At 37.3% G+C, this 17,645-nt stretch overlaps 1 protein-coding gene across 1 annotated transcript in view; it reads left to right on the plus strand.

Moving 5' to 3' along the window:
- Positions 1 to 304: 304 nt before the first annotated feature.
- CPEB4 (cytoplasmic polyadenylation element binding protein 4) overlaps positions 305 to 17,645 on the plus strand; it is a 40,457-nt gene continuing 23,116 nt past the window's right edge. The window contains exons 1-3 of the mRNA XM_009696674.1: positions 305 to 2,383; positions 12,364 to 12,474; positions 13,678 to 13,699. Of these exons, the coding sequence (XP_009694976.1) occupies positions 1,262 to 2,383; positions 12,364 to 12,474; positions 13,678 to 13,699 (1,255 nt within the window). The 5' untranslated portion in view covers positions 305 to 1,261. The remainder of the gene's footprint in view (positions 2,384 to 12,363; positions 12,475 to 13,677; positions 13,700 to 17,645) is intronic.

The raw sequence follows: 17,645 nt of genomic DNA on the forward strand, positions 1-17,645 counted from the left end.
TAAAAAAAAAAAATCCCTCCTGCCTTCCCCGACACCAGGACTCTTGCGAGGGAGGGGGGACACCGCGAGGGGCACCCCACAGAGAGCCGGGGCCTGGCGAGCCGAGCCTGCCCCGCTGGATGCCGAGTCCCTGAGGAGGAAAAACATACACGCATATCCACCCGGCCTTTCAGCCAGGGGCTCGCTTGTCTGCAGGGAACCCACATATCTCGGTGGAGGGAGGCGAGCCCCGCACCAGAAACCACCCTCCCAGCAGCAGTGAGAGCAAGAAAATCTCCTTCCCCTTCCTCCTGCATAACTCGCTGTCCCCTCCCTTCCCTTTACCCGAACGCTGAATGCTGATTTTTGAGATGAAAATCTGCCTCTTTGGACAGCCAGGACTCTTATGAAGGACACGCAAATATTGGATCATAAATAAGAAGCGAGTCTGGCGAGCTCAGAAACCCAGCCCAAAAGGAGCAGCATCAAGAATCCACCCTTCTCCTGCACAACTCACTCCCCACCCAGCACACATAGAATACTAATTTCCTGCGATAAGATCTTACCCCTTTAAACAACCACACACACGCTCATACACACACACACAGAGTGTATATTATTACTAAATATAATAGGTTAAACCCAGCAGCAAGGGAAAAAGCCTCTTCTGCAACGCACTCCCCTTTTCACCCTTCTGAATGCTGAGATCCTGAGGTAAATTTTTCCCTTAGCCACAGCAAAGACTCTTTGAACAGGACACAAATATATATTAGATTATAGAGATGTATTAAATTATTCCAGATTTAAATCTATTTTTTGCTGCCAAGGGGTCGGGGGACCAGACGTCATTGTATTATTTTTTTTTTCCTTCTTTCCTCTTAACTCATTTATGGGCGAGTCAAGGCTGCTGAGGAGGAAAAAAACAGGATAGTTAGAATCTCTTTATCCTTATTCCCCAGAAGCTTTTTCTCTCATTGCTGTGCATTTCCTTTAGAAAAAGGAAACCTCTTATTTTGTGAACCAAAGATTTATTTTTCCCTTCCTCCTGGCCAAAGGAAGGAAGGAAACGGACACAAATTGACACGTTTAAATAGTTGAAGAGATCTATCTTTTACAAAAATCAAACTACTTTATCCAAATCTGAAATAAATAGTGTGGAGGGAGAAACTGGAATATCTAGCTAAAACCAGGATACGTACTAATCTCGCCTCAGAAGAGGACGAGGTAGACGCTAAACATCAACTTGTTCTTACAGGGAGGATTCAAACCCTAAATATAATAAATGGGGGATTACGGGTTTGGAGTGTTAGTGCAAAACAACACTGGAAATAAGTCAGCTTTTCCAGTCAGATTTCATCCACATCTGCAGCCTCCACACCATCATCAAAATGCAACCCCCAGCCCTGCTGCTTTTATAAATAATAACACAGCTGCCAATGGCAGTGGTGCTGGGTCAGCTTGGCTCTTTCCTGCTCCAGCTGCCCATAATATTCAGGATGAGATTCTAGGGTCAGAAAAATCTAAAACTCAGCAACAGGAAAAGCAAGAGTCCCTAGAAAAACAGCAGCTTTCCCCTGGTCAAAGTCAGGAAGCAGGCATGCTCTCTGAACCTGAGAAAGCTAAAACTGAAGAAAATCAGGGTGATAATTCTTCGGAGAATGGCAATGGAAAGGAGAAAATAAGAATAGAATCGCCGGTGTTAACAGGATTTGATTATCAAGAGGCTTCGGGGCTAGGTACTTCGACACAGCCCTTGACATCCACTGCATCTTCTCTGACTGGTTTTAGTAACTGGTCTGCAGCTATAGCTCCTTCTTCTTCTACAATAATCAATGAAGATGCAAGTTTTTTTCACCAGGGAGGGGTCCCTACTGCCTCAGCTAATAATGGTGCTCTGCTGTTTCAGAATTTTCCACATCACGTCAGCCCTGGCTTTGGTGGTAGCTTTTCCCCCCAAATTGGACCCCTTTCTCAACACCACCCTCATCACCCCCACTTTCAGCATCATCACAATCAGCATCAGCAACAGAGGAGGTCTCCTGCAAGTCCTCATCCACCTCCATTCACACATAGAAATGCTGCTTTTAATCAGTTGCCTCATTTGGCTAATAATCTTAACAAGCCACCTTCTCCATGGAGCAGCTACCAAAGTCCATCGCCTACACCATCTTCATGGAGCCCTGGTGGAGGTGGATATGGTGGGTGGGGTGGGTCCCAAGGTCGAGACCACCGCAGGGGACTGAATGGAGGGATAACACCCTTGAACTCCATCTCGCCCTTAAAGAAGAATTTTGCAAGTAATCATATCCAGTTGCAGAAATACGCTCGACCCAGCTCAGCCTTTGCTCCAAAATCGTGGATGGAAGACAGTTTGAATAGAGCTGACAACATTTTTCCTTTTCAGGTGAGCATGCTCTGTTATATCTGTAAGAAAAATAGCACGTAAGTGCATTAAAATACCCTAGAAAAGGTCGAGTATTTGAACAGTACAGTCTGATTGTATGACTTCTGTGCTTACAACTAAAAAAAAATATATGGCTAACTTGAAATGTCATAGTGTGAATTATGCTCCGAGCTGTGAATCTTTTTTTTTTTTTAAAAAAAATAGTGGTGGTCATATAAATATGTGTTGCCCACCAAACATCTGTATTAGCCAGTTTCCTTCAGCTTAATACTTACACACATTCAGAAATAGCCGATGAACAAATTTAGTTACAAGTAGCAAGTATATCTACAAAGAGGAGTAAGGAAAAAAGTGCTGCCTGATGAAGTATGAAAGATCTGAGGCCATCTAAAGTATTTGAGAACTTACCACATCTGAGAAAAAGTATTAAGTGATTGTATTTTGTTTTACATTATCATATGGACTTGTAGTGCAACATAATTTTTGTAGCATTTTTTTGAAATTTTTATTTTTTTTCCATGATGGTAATCAATGCAGTTTCCTTTCCTCAGTAATGGCAGCAAATTTTGGATACAGGTCATTAAATCATCACCAAAAATAGATCTGGATGGGTGTCAGTTGGTGGTCTCCTATATTTAAATATAGCCTTATCCTTGGCAGGAGGCAGGTTGTCTGGCAGTTCAACCTCTCCTTCTAGGCTTTTTTATGAATTTGCAAAAAACCATATAATGCTGAACCTAATTTGCAGTAAAAATTGAAACAGAAGTACTCTTCATCTGACCACTAGTTAAATCTAGCTTTTCTCTGTGTGTGTGCGCCTTTTGTAAACTCCTTTAGGGTGAATCCAAAAACCCAAGAGTTCTTTTACATTTACGGGGTTTTTTTTTTCCAGATCTTCAAATGAGGGCAAAAGTAAAAACTTCAAAATGATTGCAGTATTTCTAGCCATGCTGTAAGAACCAGGGTGACCTACTTTAAAATAATTTGAAAGATCTGTAGATAAAAAATGTGCAATATATCTCATGTTATAAACCGTGCTAAAGAACTAGAAATATATTTTATAATGACTTTGCGGATTCAGACGTAGGAACAGTTCAGTTCTCCTTTGTAAACTGTTCAGTTTGGTTTGCGGGGCCTGCCTATGCAGCCTTCTGACAACAGAGCAGCTGCTGGCAATAACTTTCCATTAGAGACCTTTTTTCTACTGCAGAGCTACTAGCTGGTTCAATATCAGGTAGAGCCCTTGTAAATTTAGAATGTGTAGTAGTAATTGATTTTAATGTCAGGATTTGTAATTAATATAATGAACCTGTGTCCAGCATACCAAATTTATACACTGAAACCATTAGAAAAAGGGACACAGCTGGAGTCAGTCTTTTTTCAGCCTCACTGCAGCAAGACTTGGCTCACGGTTTAATTCATGCTGTACCCTGACACATAGCTGATGTTCAGAGTGACAGAATGAGATCAAGTGTGTCCTTGCTGCTGTGTATAAGGCCCAAATATATACACAGCAATATAAATGTGCTTGGTTTGACATCAAGGAAATTTCAGGAAATTGGCAAAGTCAACCTTGACTTCTGGGTTGTGTTTCAAACATTAAATATCAGACACACGTATTTTCATCGCGGTAAAGAAATAATTTTTGTGTAGCATGTTGGTATCTGTTTACGTAAACACTAAGATGAAGCTGTACATGTCAAGACCAAGTCTGACACTTCCTCATGCCAAGAAAGGAAAGTGTTGGAGTGAAGTGCTTTCCAGTCTGTTACTAGCACTTCTGTGAAGAAAAGGGCAGGGCAACAAAACAGGACTTCAGCACTGCAGACCTAGAAAGATGCTGATTAATTTTGAAGCCATATTGGACAACTGCTTTTTATAACTTTTTTTGTGTAGAATCCTTAGTTCCTTTGCACACTTCGTCATCTGTATGTTGAAAGCATACTGAATTTTTGAATTGCTGGAAACAAATGACGTGAAATTTGACCTTTGATGTCTTTTTTTTCTTGATTATGCTGATTGTATGCTTGACTCAAAGCAGAAATAAGGAGTTTTGCTTATTGTATATTTGTGTTCATGCTTATATATATAAGAAGTATCCTTGATGATGCCATCATGTACTGGACAAGGTTATTTTGTTACTGGAATCTTCTTAGATTCCTATTTAGGAAATAATTGAAAGCTGTCTTTCCTGCAGCAAAACAATGGAGTAATTTGATACAACTATCCCTTTCATTTAATATTTATGTTTTGCTGCTTAAATCATTAACAAGTGTTGCTGCAATCTAGTGAAAATTAGTTTCTTTAGAAGGCAAGATGTAAACCAGCAATTGCAAATGTTTGGGGATCACTTTTTTTTTCCCCCTCAAATGTTGTCTCTACTCCAAAGCTTGGTGAAACACAGAAGTCTATGTTTTGATGGAAATCTTAGGGTAACCAAGAGTAAGTGCTCATTTCCTCTTCGGACAACATTGCATAATGTCCCTATAAACCACTAATGTGAACTACTGTTGACTTCAAATGTTTCTGCCCATGGCCCTGAGACGCTTGCGATGAAGCAAGCATTCCAAATGGCGCAGATACAAGGAAAATACTGTGGTGATGTGTTTGATAATCTTGCAATTTGGTGATTTCTTGCTTGGTATTGAGAGCTGCATGCAAAACATTGTGCTTTTTATTGTGTTTTTCATTTGGAATTCTGTCTTGTAACATTTCAGAAGTAGCATGTCTGTAGGAAACTCTTGTTGCAGAGATTGAACTGGAAGCAAGGTCGGAGAAGACTGTTACCAGATCTGTTAATGAAATTAAGTTTTGATATTGTGCTTTAGCCATTGGGCAGGCTTCCCCCTTCAAAGATCTTTTGAAAAGAGAAAAGCCATTGTTCTTTGTGCGTTCATTTGAAAAGGAAATGGTCTCCAAACGAAAAAATGGTTCCTGAATTAAAAAAAAAAAAAAAAGTCTTTTGGATACAACAGCCTTCTCTGAGAATTAATAAATTAAAATGCTTTGAATGTAACTATTGCATCTTACAAAGTTACTGACTTTTTAAAATAATTCCTCCTTCTTCTCTCCCAGCAGCACTGACAAAGTGCTCAGTAATTGTGTTTTACTGCAGCAGTGCCCTCAAGATTGTTTTGCCTTTCCTTTTGCTGTGTACTTGCACTTCCTCATAAGAGTGGAACATCCTGCCTGTTATGCAATGCATAAATCTTGCTTTGATAGGCATTTCCAGGTTTCCAGATCTCATCTTCAAATGTGTGATAATGTTTTTTTAAATTTGTCTTTGAAGGCACAAGCAGGTTAAGGAGTAGTGTTCAGCTTTCTGTAAAAATGTTTAAAAATAATTTGTGTTTCCTCCTGGAATCAGGCTTGAAAATAACTGCCCATTTCAAAGAATTTTGTACATGAGAGCAGTTCATTATATCCACTTGTTCAAAATGTTTTTTCCTTTCTTCTACAGTGGCTAGTTTCCAGGTATATAACCCCTTCCAAATCCATTGAGGGTTGTGCCAGAGAGCCTTTCTCTTCCCCCAGGCAGATATGGAATGTTTGAGAAAACATACGTGATTACAGAATGTGTTTTAATTCTGAGCTATACGTCATGATTTGTTTGCCTATAGAAATGGGTTGATTTAATAAGTGCGTTAAACAAATTCATGGGGAACTGGAATTAAAAAATAACCTCTTGAACGCATTTGCCAGTCTTTCCTCTTGAAGGAATTTTGCAAATAAATTTCATTATTTTAATATTTGTTCTTTGTTTTTGAGGAACCCTTTCATAAATCATGATGGATGGTTGCATAAAATGAGGCTACTTGTTTTGCAGCATTTTATTTTTATGCTAGTAACAGCAATTATTCCAAGAAATTTCAAGCTGTCATTTTAAAACAGAATAAATACTTGAAGTTGGATTTTTAAATGTCTGTTCACCCGTTTTTCTATAACTGCATCAGCTGTGTAGTAATTAGTGATTTGTATGCTGTTCCCCACAGCTACTGATCTGTGGAATTAGAAGCACTCTAATGCAGTGTGACATGCAGAAGTACAGTACTGTGGAAGTTAACACTGTTCTTGTTTTATAAACTTACTACTGACGTTAATACTTTGGCTTTGGCCCTCCTGTGTGTTTTTGACCTCAGGGTTTCTCTTTAAAGAGAGCTTTTGTTAGAAGCTATTTGAATTATGTTTGTATTTTCCTAAGATTAAAATGCTTATTAGGCATTTTGCTTTGAAATTTGCATACTTAGCAACCCAGCATAAAGATTGAGAACACAAGATACTGTGGAAAATAATTTCTGGAAGATACATAAAAAACTTAATATGCGGCTAAAATAGAATCAGACATGTTACTGGAAATTTTTATAAAGATCTGTAATTTCTAACACTTGAACTTTTTTTTTTTAGTAAACCAGAAGTGCTCCCTCCCAAAAAAACTCCTATGTTATGCGTCACTTAACTTTTCCAGCTTTTTCTTATTGTTCCCTGGTGAAGCTATAAAAGATGATCAGGGCAGCACACAGCAACATCCTTTCAGGAAAAACCTGTTTATTCAAAGCCTTTAATTCACTGGATGCTGGATTGGGAGCGGGAAGACATCATTTGCAGGGTGCTGGGAAGGAGGTGAAGCTTACCCAGAAGCATTATCAAGTCCAAATTTGCTTTGCAATTAACAGAAAAATGTGGAACTTGTGTTTAGTACCTACAATATTATCTCTCCCTATACACTTTACTTTGCCTGAGAAACAAAGCTTTTGAATTGTGGGAAATACATACAAGTTTTCAGAAAGTTTCAGGCTTTCCGTGCTATAATGAGAGCAGCAAATGTAGTTATGAGTTTTCTAATTTTCACAAGTATTCTAGTTTGACAAAGATTCAAATATATAAAATAAGCCCCAGTTTTACAACTACCCCTACTCCATAAATACTGCTTAATCACCTTCAATAAATTGCTTAACGCAGTAGCATGCTTTGCGTTATTCTTGATGCTTCAGTCTTCAGAAAAATAATATTTTTTAAGATTAGGCACAGCTTTAGCTACCAGCAAGTGTTAACACCTTGCCAGGGTTTACTTTTTGTTGGGAAGCACTGAATAGAAGCTCTCAGGTTCTGGATTCTTAATTGTTCAGGTGATGATGATGCTGTGGGTGCAGATTAAATATAATGAATCTGCAGTTTAATAGTTAGATGTACATTTTTCTGATGTGCAAGAGAATTTAGGTATGGGATTTTTAAGTGCAAAGTATGATCTTCCTATGAATGAAAAATTAATGTTTAATTTCTTTTGCATAAGAGGACAGTGTATGTCACACATGCTTAGTACCAAGTGACTTTATTTTTTAAATGAAATGTCTTTGAACTTTGAAAAATAAAATTGGAATAGGAACTAGAATTTAATCATTTTGTATTTACAAGTGGCTCCATTTTTTACAAGACCTCTAAACATATAATAATCTGTCTGGATGCTAGTGAGGAAACCACTGTAGTCACAGAGGTGAAGTGGTTTGCCCGTGCTCTACGAATCCAGTGACAAAGTTGTGACACGAAGTCCTGAGTTTTACTCTCTATGCTTTAAGAATGAGAATGCATTATTATGAACACTCTACATACTCATAAATGATTTCTAGACAGTAGGAGAATCAGAATAATTTTATTTTTCTGTAGACAGAGTTGTCCAGTGTATAGTTCAAAACTGGTTTGTTTGCTGTTGTAGAATGTTTAGTCTCAATAGCTCTCTCTTAACCAGATCTACTAGCTGTCACCTCTTGTAAATTAATGTGAAAACAATTTTTGCTTATTCAAAATTATGTTTAATGAATGTCTTTTGAAATGATGGCTATTTTAAACATAGGCATATATTAAGACTGCAGGTTGATTTCTTTCTTTTTGGTGTTGTGGATTTTTTTTTTTTTGGTGGCCTTATGTTCAACCTGATGTCTTTCTGCCTCAGTTCTGTTTCCCAAGGATAAATGTGTGTGCCCTTTGAGGCCTCTGATAAAGCAAAATTTTAGATGCCCTAAACAAACTTGTGTAAAGCCAAGTTCTTGTGATCAGCCTGGGTAAATAATATCAGGCTATAGTTAACTTACTTTGTTACTGAAGTCTACATACTTTGCTTTATTCCAGGGTAGTCATTACCCCTATATCTTTTCTTTATAAATAAATAAAAAAGTATACAGTAAGTGATCCAGCTCCATGGAAAGCACTGTAACTTTGTGAATTGATCCATTAAAAACAACCACCATATTGTTATTAATTCTCTCTACATGAAGTCTTTTGAAGAAAACATTTTTTTTTTTCCCCTAAGTACAGCGTGGCTTATGTGCTTTTTAACTCATAACTAACATGTATCTGAGAATAGCTCACATTTAGTTACCAGTTAATGATCAGTACCTTGACTGTTACAGCTTTTTTGATGTGAGGGAATTAATGTATAGTTACACATTTCTTCAGCAATATGGCCACTACCACTAACCTGTCATCAGTCTTTATTTTTTAATACATATTATGTATTTCGGATATAATATGTGTTTCTGATAAAATGTCCTGGCCATCTTGGAAATCGACTAGCAAAATTTGTGCTGCTGTTTTCAAAGCAGTCTCACTATAAAAGGCCTTTAAATTGTACAAAAATTCTAAAAAACTACCAATGGTGACTTTCTCTAATAGTATGGACCCTTTCACTATCAGGGCAAGTAGTCAACTAAATTAGTGGAGTTCTTTTATAATAAGCACTGTGCAAACCTCTGAACCAGTTGGGCATGGCATTTTGGCTGGTCTGTATTTAGGACATACATGACTGACATCTTTTCATTGGATAGATAGATAGATGTTTACTTATATATAAAATTCTTGAATTACACAGATTTCCAGAGAGGTGGACTGCTGCATTAATTTCAAGAATATATCCAAACTCAGTGTAACAGTAGTAGGGGTTCTTAGCATTGTGCATAATGTGGTTTGCTATCTTCTCATAGATAAGCAGAGACATGGGGAAGTAAACTGTTTCCAACAACCCAGGAATAAGGCTGATCTTTCCAAGGGTGTTGAGGCTGGGGCAGTTCATGAATTGACAATGATGATGAGAGATGCTGTAAGCACAGAGACCTTTTGTTGGAGAGGTAGGCAAGAAATAGATAGTAACATAATCAGTGTTTTGAAGGTGCAGTTTTCTCCATTGCTATGACAAGTTACTGGAACCACTGGAGAACATGAGGATGAATGTGGGCCACATTTTAGCCAGTCCTCCTTTATGTGTGATTGCTAATAGCTGCAGGTAGGAATATGACCAGTTAATCTTTTCTATTGGTGTGCAGGGCCGTGTTTTAAAATGTTTGCAGTACGATTAGAAGCTTAGGGACCTTACACTACCAAAGTGACGGATAGATGGTTCATTCAGAAGGGGAAAACTATAAAATCCTCACCACAAAAAGCTTCCATTGGAGAATGTGGTGTCCCTATCAGGTCAGCAGTTCAAGTCCATTTTTTTTTCCTCAAAAGTTTAAACTCTGTGTGCTCAATATGAAAAACTTACCATTGCAGCAAATCCCTCTGTACGATACTATAGCTCAGCTCAACATCACACAGACATTTTAGAGATGAGACTATCTTCGGGCTCACATACTCCAGCATGCATACACAGCACAATAAACTAGAAATTACTCAGCCTGGGTTTCTTTGTGCCTCTTGGACAACTGAAATGTTGAGTGCCACAAATTCAACAAAGACTTGGAACTACTGAGGTTCTGCACTTTGTGAAATAAGAATGTTGTAGCTGTTCATGGGTTGGACTTGAGGTTAATTCCACACAGAGAAACACAATACACTATGAAAGCCAGAAGGGGAAAAGGAGTAGCTACTGAGGGATGTCAGGTTTCCAGAAAAATGCTCCCACCTGTGTTTTAAGCTATTTTTGTAGTGTTGTGAGGACTGCTGAAAATGTAGAGATTGTCTTCTAGCATCCATTCCTGAGTTACACAGCTGTTGGATCCTAATGGGTCCAGGACACAGATCCAAGGACTTTTACTCAATCCTGCTAAGGTATTTTAGTGTAACTAGAGTTTGAAATAGTTATGAACTAGTAATGTATAAACCCAGACAATAAAATAAATACCACTAGGAAAGGGAGAAACCATCAGGAAAAGTATGAAAGTTAAACACAAAATTTAAGAATTTAAATGCTCGTAATAGTGTCTCTAAGGTGTCTCAATTACCTTGTAATATATATGACCAAAGAAATAAATACTATGGAGAGACAGAACAGCACTATGCTTTTTATAGCGAATTTGATGTTGGGCTAGACTAATAAAGTCAATGGTTCCAAACTCTGGTCTTTCTAATGCTATTTGAAATGCAGCACATCTGCATAGAAATACTTCACCTGTTCTGTGTCAGTAATAAACTGTTCTGAAGAGAGGAAAAATACCAGAAAATTTTGTTAAGAAACAGTGTTTTGTCGTGGTCAGAATGTAACTTACGAACTTGGAAATGGATCAGGACTCTAGGAGCTAGTGGATTCCTGCTCTTAAAATAGTAGTAGGTGTTTAAAGTCCAAGACAACTGATCATTGTCTGATAGAAAGAATGTCTCTTCCAACGCTGCAATCAATACTGCTTTAGCACTTTATCACTGGAAGTAAAGGACATTATAACTTGATATACAACGATCTGTGTCCAATACCATTTTTTACTTCACCACTGGTTTTAAAAATGATCAAAGCTCAGTCTGTGTGCTTTGGAGAAATTTCAACTTCACAGCTAGAGTTAGGGACAAAAAATATATATTCACTGCTATAATAACAATAGTTGTGGATAAGCAGTTTAGAGCAAATGTCTTGTCTTGAATTGCTCACTTTTTGCTTTCTTATTTGAACAGATGCTTTCCATGCTTGATATCAGTTCAGAGGTGAATCTCTCAGAACATGAAAGAAATAAAACCTTTAGAACTGATGTTAGAGTTCTTCTTGGACATAGAAAAATTAAATTCAAGGTGGATTAATATAATTGTATAAAATTCTATCCAGTTGTTTCTACAAATGTCCAAATGTGTAAATACATAGATAGGTGAATAATCTTGGGAATGAGGTTGATTTTTTTATTTTAACCTCCATTAGTTACCTTTTATGATACTGTAAAGATTTCAAAGTTTATATATAATTTCAATTATTCTGAATTAAAATAATGCAGTGCCAGGATATTTTGTGTTGTCTTCGAGTAATGTAGTGTCAGATTTGTACGATGTGGAATTTACTGTTTTAGTTCGGAAAGTCTGAACCTTACATGTGTTAAATGATGGCTTTGGTTAATATGAAGGAGAAGTATTTGGTAAGTATACTTCAAATGGCTTGAGCTAATGAAACAGCGAGGTACATGAGACATCTTGCCTCCCATTTGTTGCGTCCTCCTGCAGTTCTAGTAATGCTTGGAATACCAGACTTGGGAAGTCACAGAATTAAAAATCAGAGCTAAGTTGTCACCTGGTAAACCTAACTACTTGGAACACTACTGCTTGTGCAGAATAATTTAGAATTATGCAGAATTTGAACTAACTGTGCAGAATTAGATTATTTAAGTTGTTGGGGTTGTAGTTTAGGTGAGGCAAATTCTGTGTGTTTCTGGAATTTAGATTGTCTTAAATTCGGGCTGAAATACCAATTTTATGATTTTTTCCTTGCAATTTTGTCCCCCAGGATACGATTTTCACTTCCTAACTGTCAAATTATTTTTAACAAAGTTTAGCCATATAACAAGGAATATAAACTAAATATTCAATTTGGGTTCTTAAATGATTGGTTCTGATAACTACAGATTCATATTTAAGAATATTCTAATTTTTAATATTCTATATCAGCCTGACTTTGGTGGTGTATGTGGTTCTGCTTAATTCTGCTGTAGTAATGTAGAACAAAATTGAAGTTTTTGTGTTTCAGATGGTCTTCAACACTGTATGTTGCCTAAACTGGCTTTGTTTGTATTTGCTTGCAGGATCGCACAAGGACTTTTGACATGCATTCACTGGAGAACTCGCTAATTGACATAATGAGAGCCGAAAATGATTCACTGAAAGGTAAATTTAGAAAAAGACTATTTCCTGCAGTAAATAATTGGGAAGACGTGCTTACTTAGAGTAAGGAACTTCAGGTTTGGTTAGGAAAAGTAAAGTTACATTATGCACCTAATGCGGGTTGGTCAGTTTGGGTAGGTCTCCTTTTTTTCAGTTGTCTCTAGATGAAGCTATTGTAACACATGAGCACTTGAGTGTGTTTTGTCTTTATACAAAACAATGTGAAACACAAACATAAGCTGATCTTTTGTGTAAGTTGCCAGTGTTGTTTTTAATAGATACAATGTGTGCAGCCTGTAAAAATGATCAACTTCCAGAATCTTGTGCAGCTCAGTGAGCCATAACTTTTTGCTTAATAGTATTTTCCTAATAGTTCTTTCTGTCTTGCGGAACAATGATATTTAACTATGTCATTTTGAGAAGAACACCAAGTGTTTCATCACAATTTTTTTTTTTAGTTTTTTACCTGTCTTTTTGTTGCTGCCTTGAATTGCAGAATTTTTTGTACCATTAGGAAAGGAAAAGGGGGTTGAACTGACTTGGAGTTAGGATTTTTTTTTCTTTTTTTGCAAAGGTGATCTTTCTTTGAAAATACCTTAACTTAGAAAATATTCAAAGCATTGACTAACATATTTATCTAAACCTGAATAGAAACTGCATATGGTATACAATTCAGAAGTCTAGTTTCTTATTCTTGTTCTGTATAATGAGTAATCTATTTCAGTTCAATGGTTACTTGTATAAGTAGTCAAACTCTTACTTATGCTTGTTATCTAAGCATTCAGTTTTGTTAGGAGTCATGAGACCAGTAAAAAAACAAACCTGCATTTGTGGTTTCTGAAAGTAAATTTCTTTCAATATCAAGGCTTGTGGTGTTAATGAAATCTGACTTGTTTTCATAGTGATACTTGCTTAGAAGACCAACCTTTGATAAACTGGCAATAACTTGCATTTGTTGTGTTCACCATGGTCTGAAATACAGCTTGTGTTTCACATCCCCGGTACTGTGCAGCAATTCAGGGTGATGAGAAGCACCAAGAAATACTCATTCCTATTGAAATGACAAGGAGAGCTTGATGTAGATAAAAGTAATTCCAAATGGATTAAAACCCCAAAATACATCCCGCCCCCCCTTATGTAGTGGGGGCCATGCTTTTATTAATGACAAGTAGTAATAGCTTTCATTTGGTTTATATTGGTGTGAATTTTGGGGTTGTCCTGCACAGAGACAGGAGTTGGACTCGATGATCCTTGTGGGTCCCTTCCAACTCAGGGCATTCTATGATTCTATGGTAACATCCTATGCCCCCAGCATTGTATACTGAACCAAGAGTCCAGTGCCCTTCCTTGACTGCAGTGCCTGGGCTTTGGCCTGAGACCTTCTATTCCATTGTCAGGCAGGCCCAGCCCAGGTCTTAGCTGCTGAAATCTGTCAAGAAAACAACCCAAGGTGACATGGCTGTAGAACAAATACAATTTCCCTTTAAATTTGAATTTAACAAAGTCAGGTCCATATGTATTTGTATTCAGCAACTAAACAAGGATAATTTGGTACAGTAGTATGATTTTTAGTTTAAATGCTTTGAATCGATTCTTTGCAATTTAAATATTTTTTTTGAGTGCTCACCATGTTTTAAGAATGATGGAATAAGTGTGTCAGCAAAGAATAAGTATAGTTCTGATACATGTTAATTCCTGCTTGAGCTTGATTGTTAATCCCCTCTGCAGAGTGATCTATGGTTTGCCTGAAGTTTTGTGTGCATTGTATCATACTGATTGAAACACAGTAGTGTAAATCAGGTATTGTTCTGGGAATTATTTCTTAAGTTCTTTATAAATTGTTCTGTTTCATATAGTTATAAAACTATAAAGAAAAAGCCTCAAAACTGAGTTGAAAAATTTAAGCGATGCTACGTGAAATGCTTTGTTGCGAAGTCTCATTTTTCAAGGATTTCCTCAGCAAAAATATTAAATTTGCTTATAGTGAAATAAGCAGTACACTGAATTTGACTGCTGCTTATCTGGCATAGCATACAGTACCTTAGTTTCTGTAATACACTTAGGGAATGGATCTTTATTCAAACTAGCATCTACTGTATTGCAGTAATGCTGCAGTGATCATCCGTAGTTAGGGCAGGATTTGTACTGAGAGGAAATACCTTTAGTTAAACCAGCTGATAGAGCTGGAAAAAAATTGTGGCTTGCTGGTACAAAACATATTTCAAGTCAAGTCTGAAGCAGGGCTCGTGATCATAAGCCTTTTGTGTTTTTTTCCTATCTATATCAGTTGGTGTATGATTATATCTTAACACAGATTCTGTCTCTCCTGTTTTCACTTTTCTCTTCTTGCCTCATCATTGTTTAAACTGACTGAAAGGAAAGGTTTCAAAACCTTGGATTCAAAAATCTTAAAATATGGCAAATTATGGTTGTCAGTTCAAATCTTGCTTGCCATTTCAAACACCTGCAGTTAAATAAGCAGATCCATAAGAAGTTTTTTGTTTTGCATTTTAAATGGACTAATCGGTGCATACAGTGCTTTTAAACTAAAGTTGGATACTCTCAGAAAGGAAAAGCTTCTGGGTCTGAGGCTTTAAAAATAGCCTGGGCAAGACACTAATAAAACATACTGTAGAGAGCAATCTCAGAATGTCATGGAAATAATTTAGATGATCTAATAGGTCTCATTGCTGTCTTGTGAGTCTTTGAGGGGCCTTGATATTGACTCAACATGAGTTCAGTATGCAACACTAACACCACCCCCTTTCCTATTGTAATGGACTTCAAGAGAAAGAGGTACTATGTTAAAATATACCTTCAAAACAACTTTAAGAGTATGGACATGGTAATAGATACTAGTCACAGTTTGGGACCTGCTGTCCCTTGGAAATAATGTCTATCTTTAAATAGTGTGTTCAGAGCAACCCATTTTGGATCCTGTAATAAAATTGTAAGTAGGAATTCTTCAAAATTTAACAAAATCCATACACAGTGTGTACTTCTTGACTGAGGTGATTAGGCTGTGCTAGCCTTGGATTTGTTTTGGACATAATAATTACGTTTTTGGGTTGTCTTGCTATATGAAATAAATAGTGTTTCCTGCTTGAGGTTCAAAGGTGAATCTTAAGTATCATTGATTCAGTACATTCAATATTACCTTATAAGACTTTTGATAGGCATTTTACCATTTTTTTCCCCTCTTTTTAAGGTATATTTTTATCCCTGCTCAAATCCTTTTCCTTTGCTGAGCAGCTGCCATTTCAATATGTTATTTTTATCCACACGAGTGAGTGTGCTGCATGCTGCATAGCCAATGACAGCCTGCAGAAGCCTTTCCCTGGAGACTAATTGCATCTTCTTTACAATATATTCGGCCTTCGTGAGCTGAGCCTGGGATCCAGAGACTGATTTTTGAATCTGGGTCTTCCAGATGGCAATTTGAGCATTACTGTAATAGTAGTAGATTGACTAAATATTTCCTCGTTAAGTGACACTGAAATGTCTTTAAATACTCTGTAACTGCGGTCTGTTTTATTACTGAAATATCCTATGGTTCAGTTCAGAAGATAAGGGTATTGCCTGGAAATTATGCAAGGTGAAATGGATTAAAGCAGCCGGGCAGTACATCTGCTAGCACTGCAAAGCACTCCTGTAAAATTTGGGTGTGAATAGCTCAGTATCTGCACACATGCTATGAGTGTGAAATAGTTTCTAAAGACTAAACATACTTATGCACAAAAAGGAAGGTTTTAGAAATAGTATAAGGTCACAGTATACATACAGACACTGGGAGAGAGAGTCAAACAGCAGCTCTAAATTCAGAGATGGAAAGCCAGAATATTGAGAACTGGGACCATTCAGGATTTCTCTGAGCAAGCAGGTATACCTAACTGTATTTTTAAAGCAATCATCAGCCCTTTAGTATTGACTGGAATAACTATTTCAGGTGTGAAGAAAGTGGGTAAACCTTGTAGAGTGTTCTTTGATGAAAGGGATCAAAATAGTTTTGACATTTTCTGAATATCGGATAAGAAACTGAACTAATTGTTTCTTTTCTAGCTATATGGATTATACAACATGTTCATATTAATTGAGTAGAATAGACCACTTGGTTTCCTATATGGTCCAGAAAATTAATGAGAACCAGTCCCAGTTTTTGCCAAGGGCTAAATAGCAAAGGCTACGATTGTTTTAGGGAAGTGGTCCTTTATATATACACAGGACAAAATCTGAGCTATTTTAAAATGTAAAATAATAGCTTTTGAGGTTTTTCTTAAATTTTAAAACCATCTTTGTTTTCATAGCAATGAGGAATGCTTGAGGTTGGTGGCTAAGGTCAACCTTTCTTCCCTACTCTTGGTCTATGTGAAGAGTTAACATGATCTAGTTTTTGAGTTCTGAAAGTCAAAGGCCTCTGGCAGCTGTGTCAGTCTGTACTGATGCTACAGTCATCTTCATGCCTCTGCTGCCTCACTCTGTGAGCGAGCTGTCAGAGTGCAGCCGTGGTGGTCGTACCGCCGACTTCTGAGAGCAGCACCAGTGGTTGATGTCCTTTGTGTGCCTTGTCTCTGAACAATCTTACCTAAGGATTACTCATTTGCAGCTTCTTAATGTATCCAACTCAGGATAAAACGCACAGGAACTTTTGGTATGCTTCTTTCCCCCCAGCTCCTGTCTTGGCAATTGACGTGTTTGTTGATTTATTGCTACCTTTGCAATATTTGGGGTTTAGCAGAGCCTTTGTTTAGAAACATCCAACAATATTATAGTAAGAAAATGAAGTCACCTGGGCAACAGGAATGAACAGAAATCTTCTATTAAGAAATTCTGAGATCAGACCATGGATTGGATTCTAATCTTACACAGAAGTCGTCACAACCATACATAATGTATGATTTTACATTCACTGGCTATTATCTAATAAACTTCCAGCTTTCTCATTTAAATTGACATTTAGTTTTGTGGCTTGAACTAAATGCTTCTTTGTAAGAGATGCTTGATTTGAAGAGGCTTAGAAAAGCAAAATTTGATTTGGAAGAAAGAAAAAAATCATGCCTCAAACTTTTAAAAAATATGACGACTTGAACATAGCTGACGTGCCGTGAGAAAGGAAAACAAAAACCCCAGCACAGCAGCTTTTCTTGTGAGGAGACACGTCTTATCCCGTGGTTCCCGAGCCGCAGTCACCAGTCTCACCTGGCAC

Source organism: Cariama cristata, unplaced genomic scaffold (genome assembly GCF_000690535.1).
Source record: "Cariama cristata isolate BGI_N322 unplaced genomic scaffold, ASM69053v1 scaffold37073, whole genome shotgun sequence".
Classification (NCBI taxonomy): domain Eukaryota; kingdom Metazoa; phylum Chordata; class Aves; order Cariamiformes; family Cariamidae; genus Cariama; species Cariama cristata.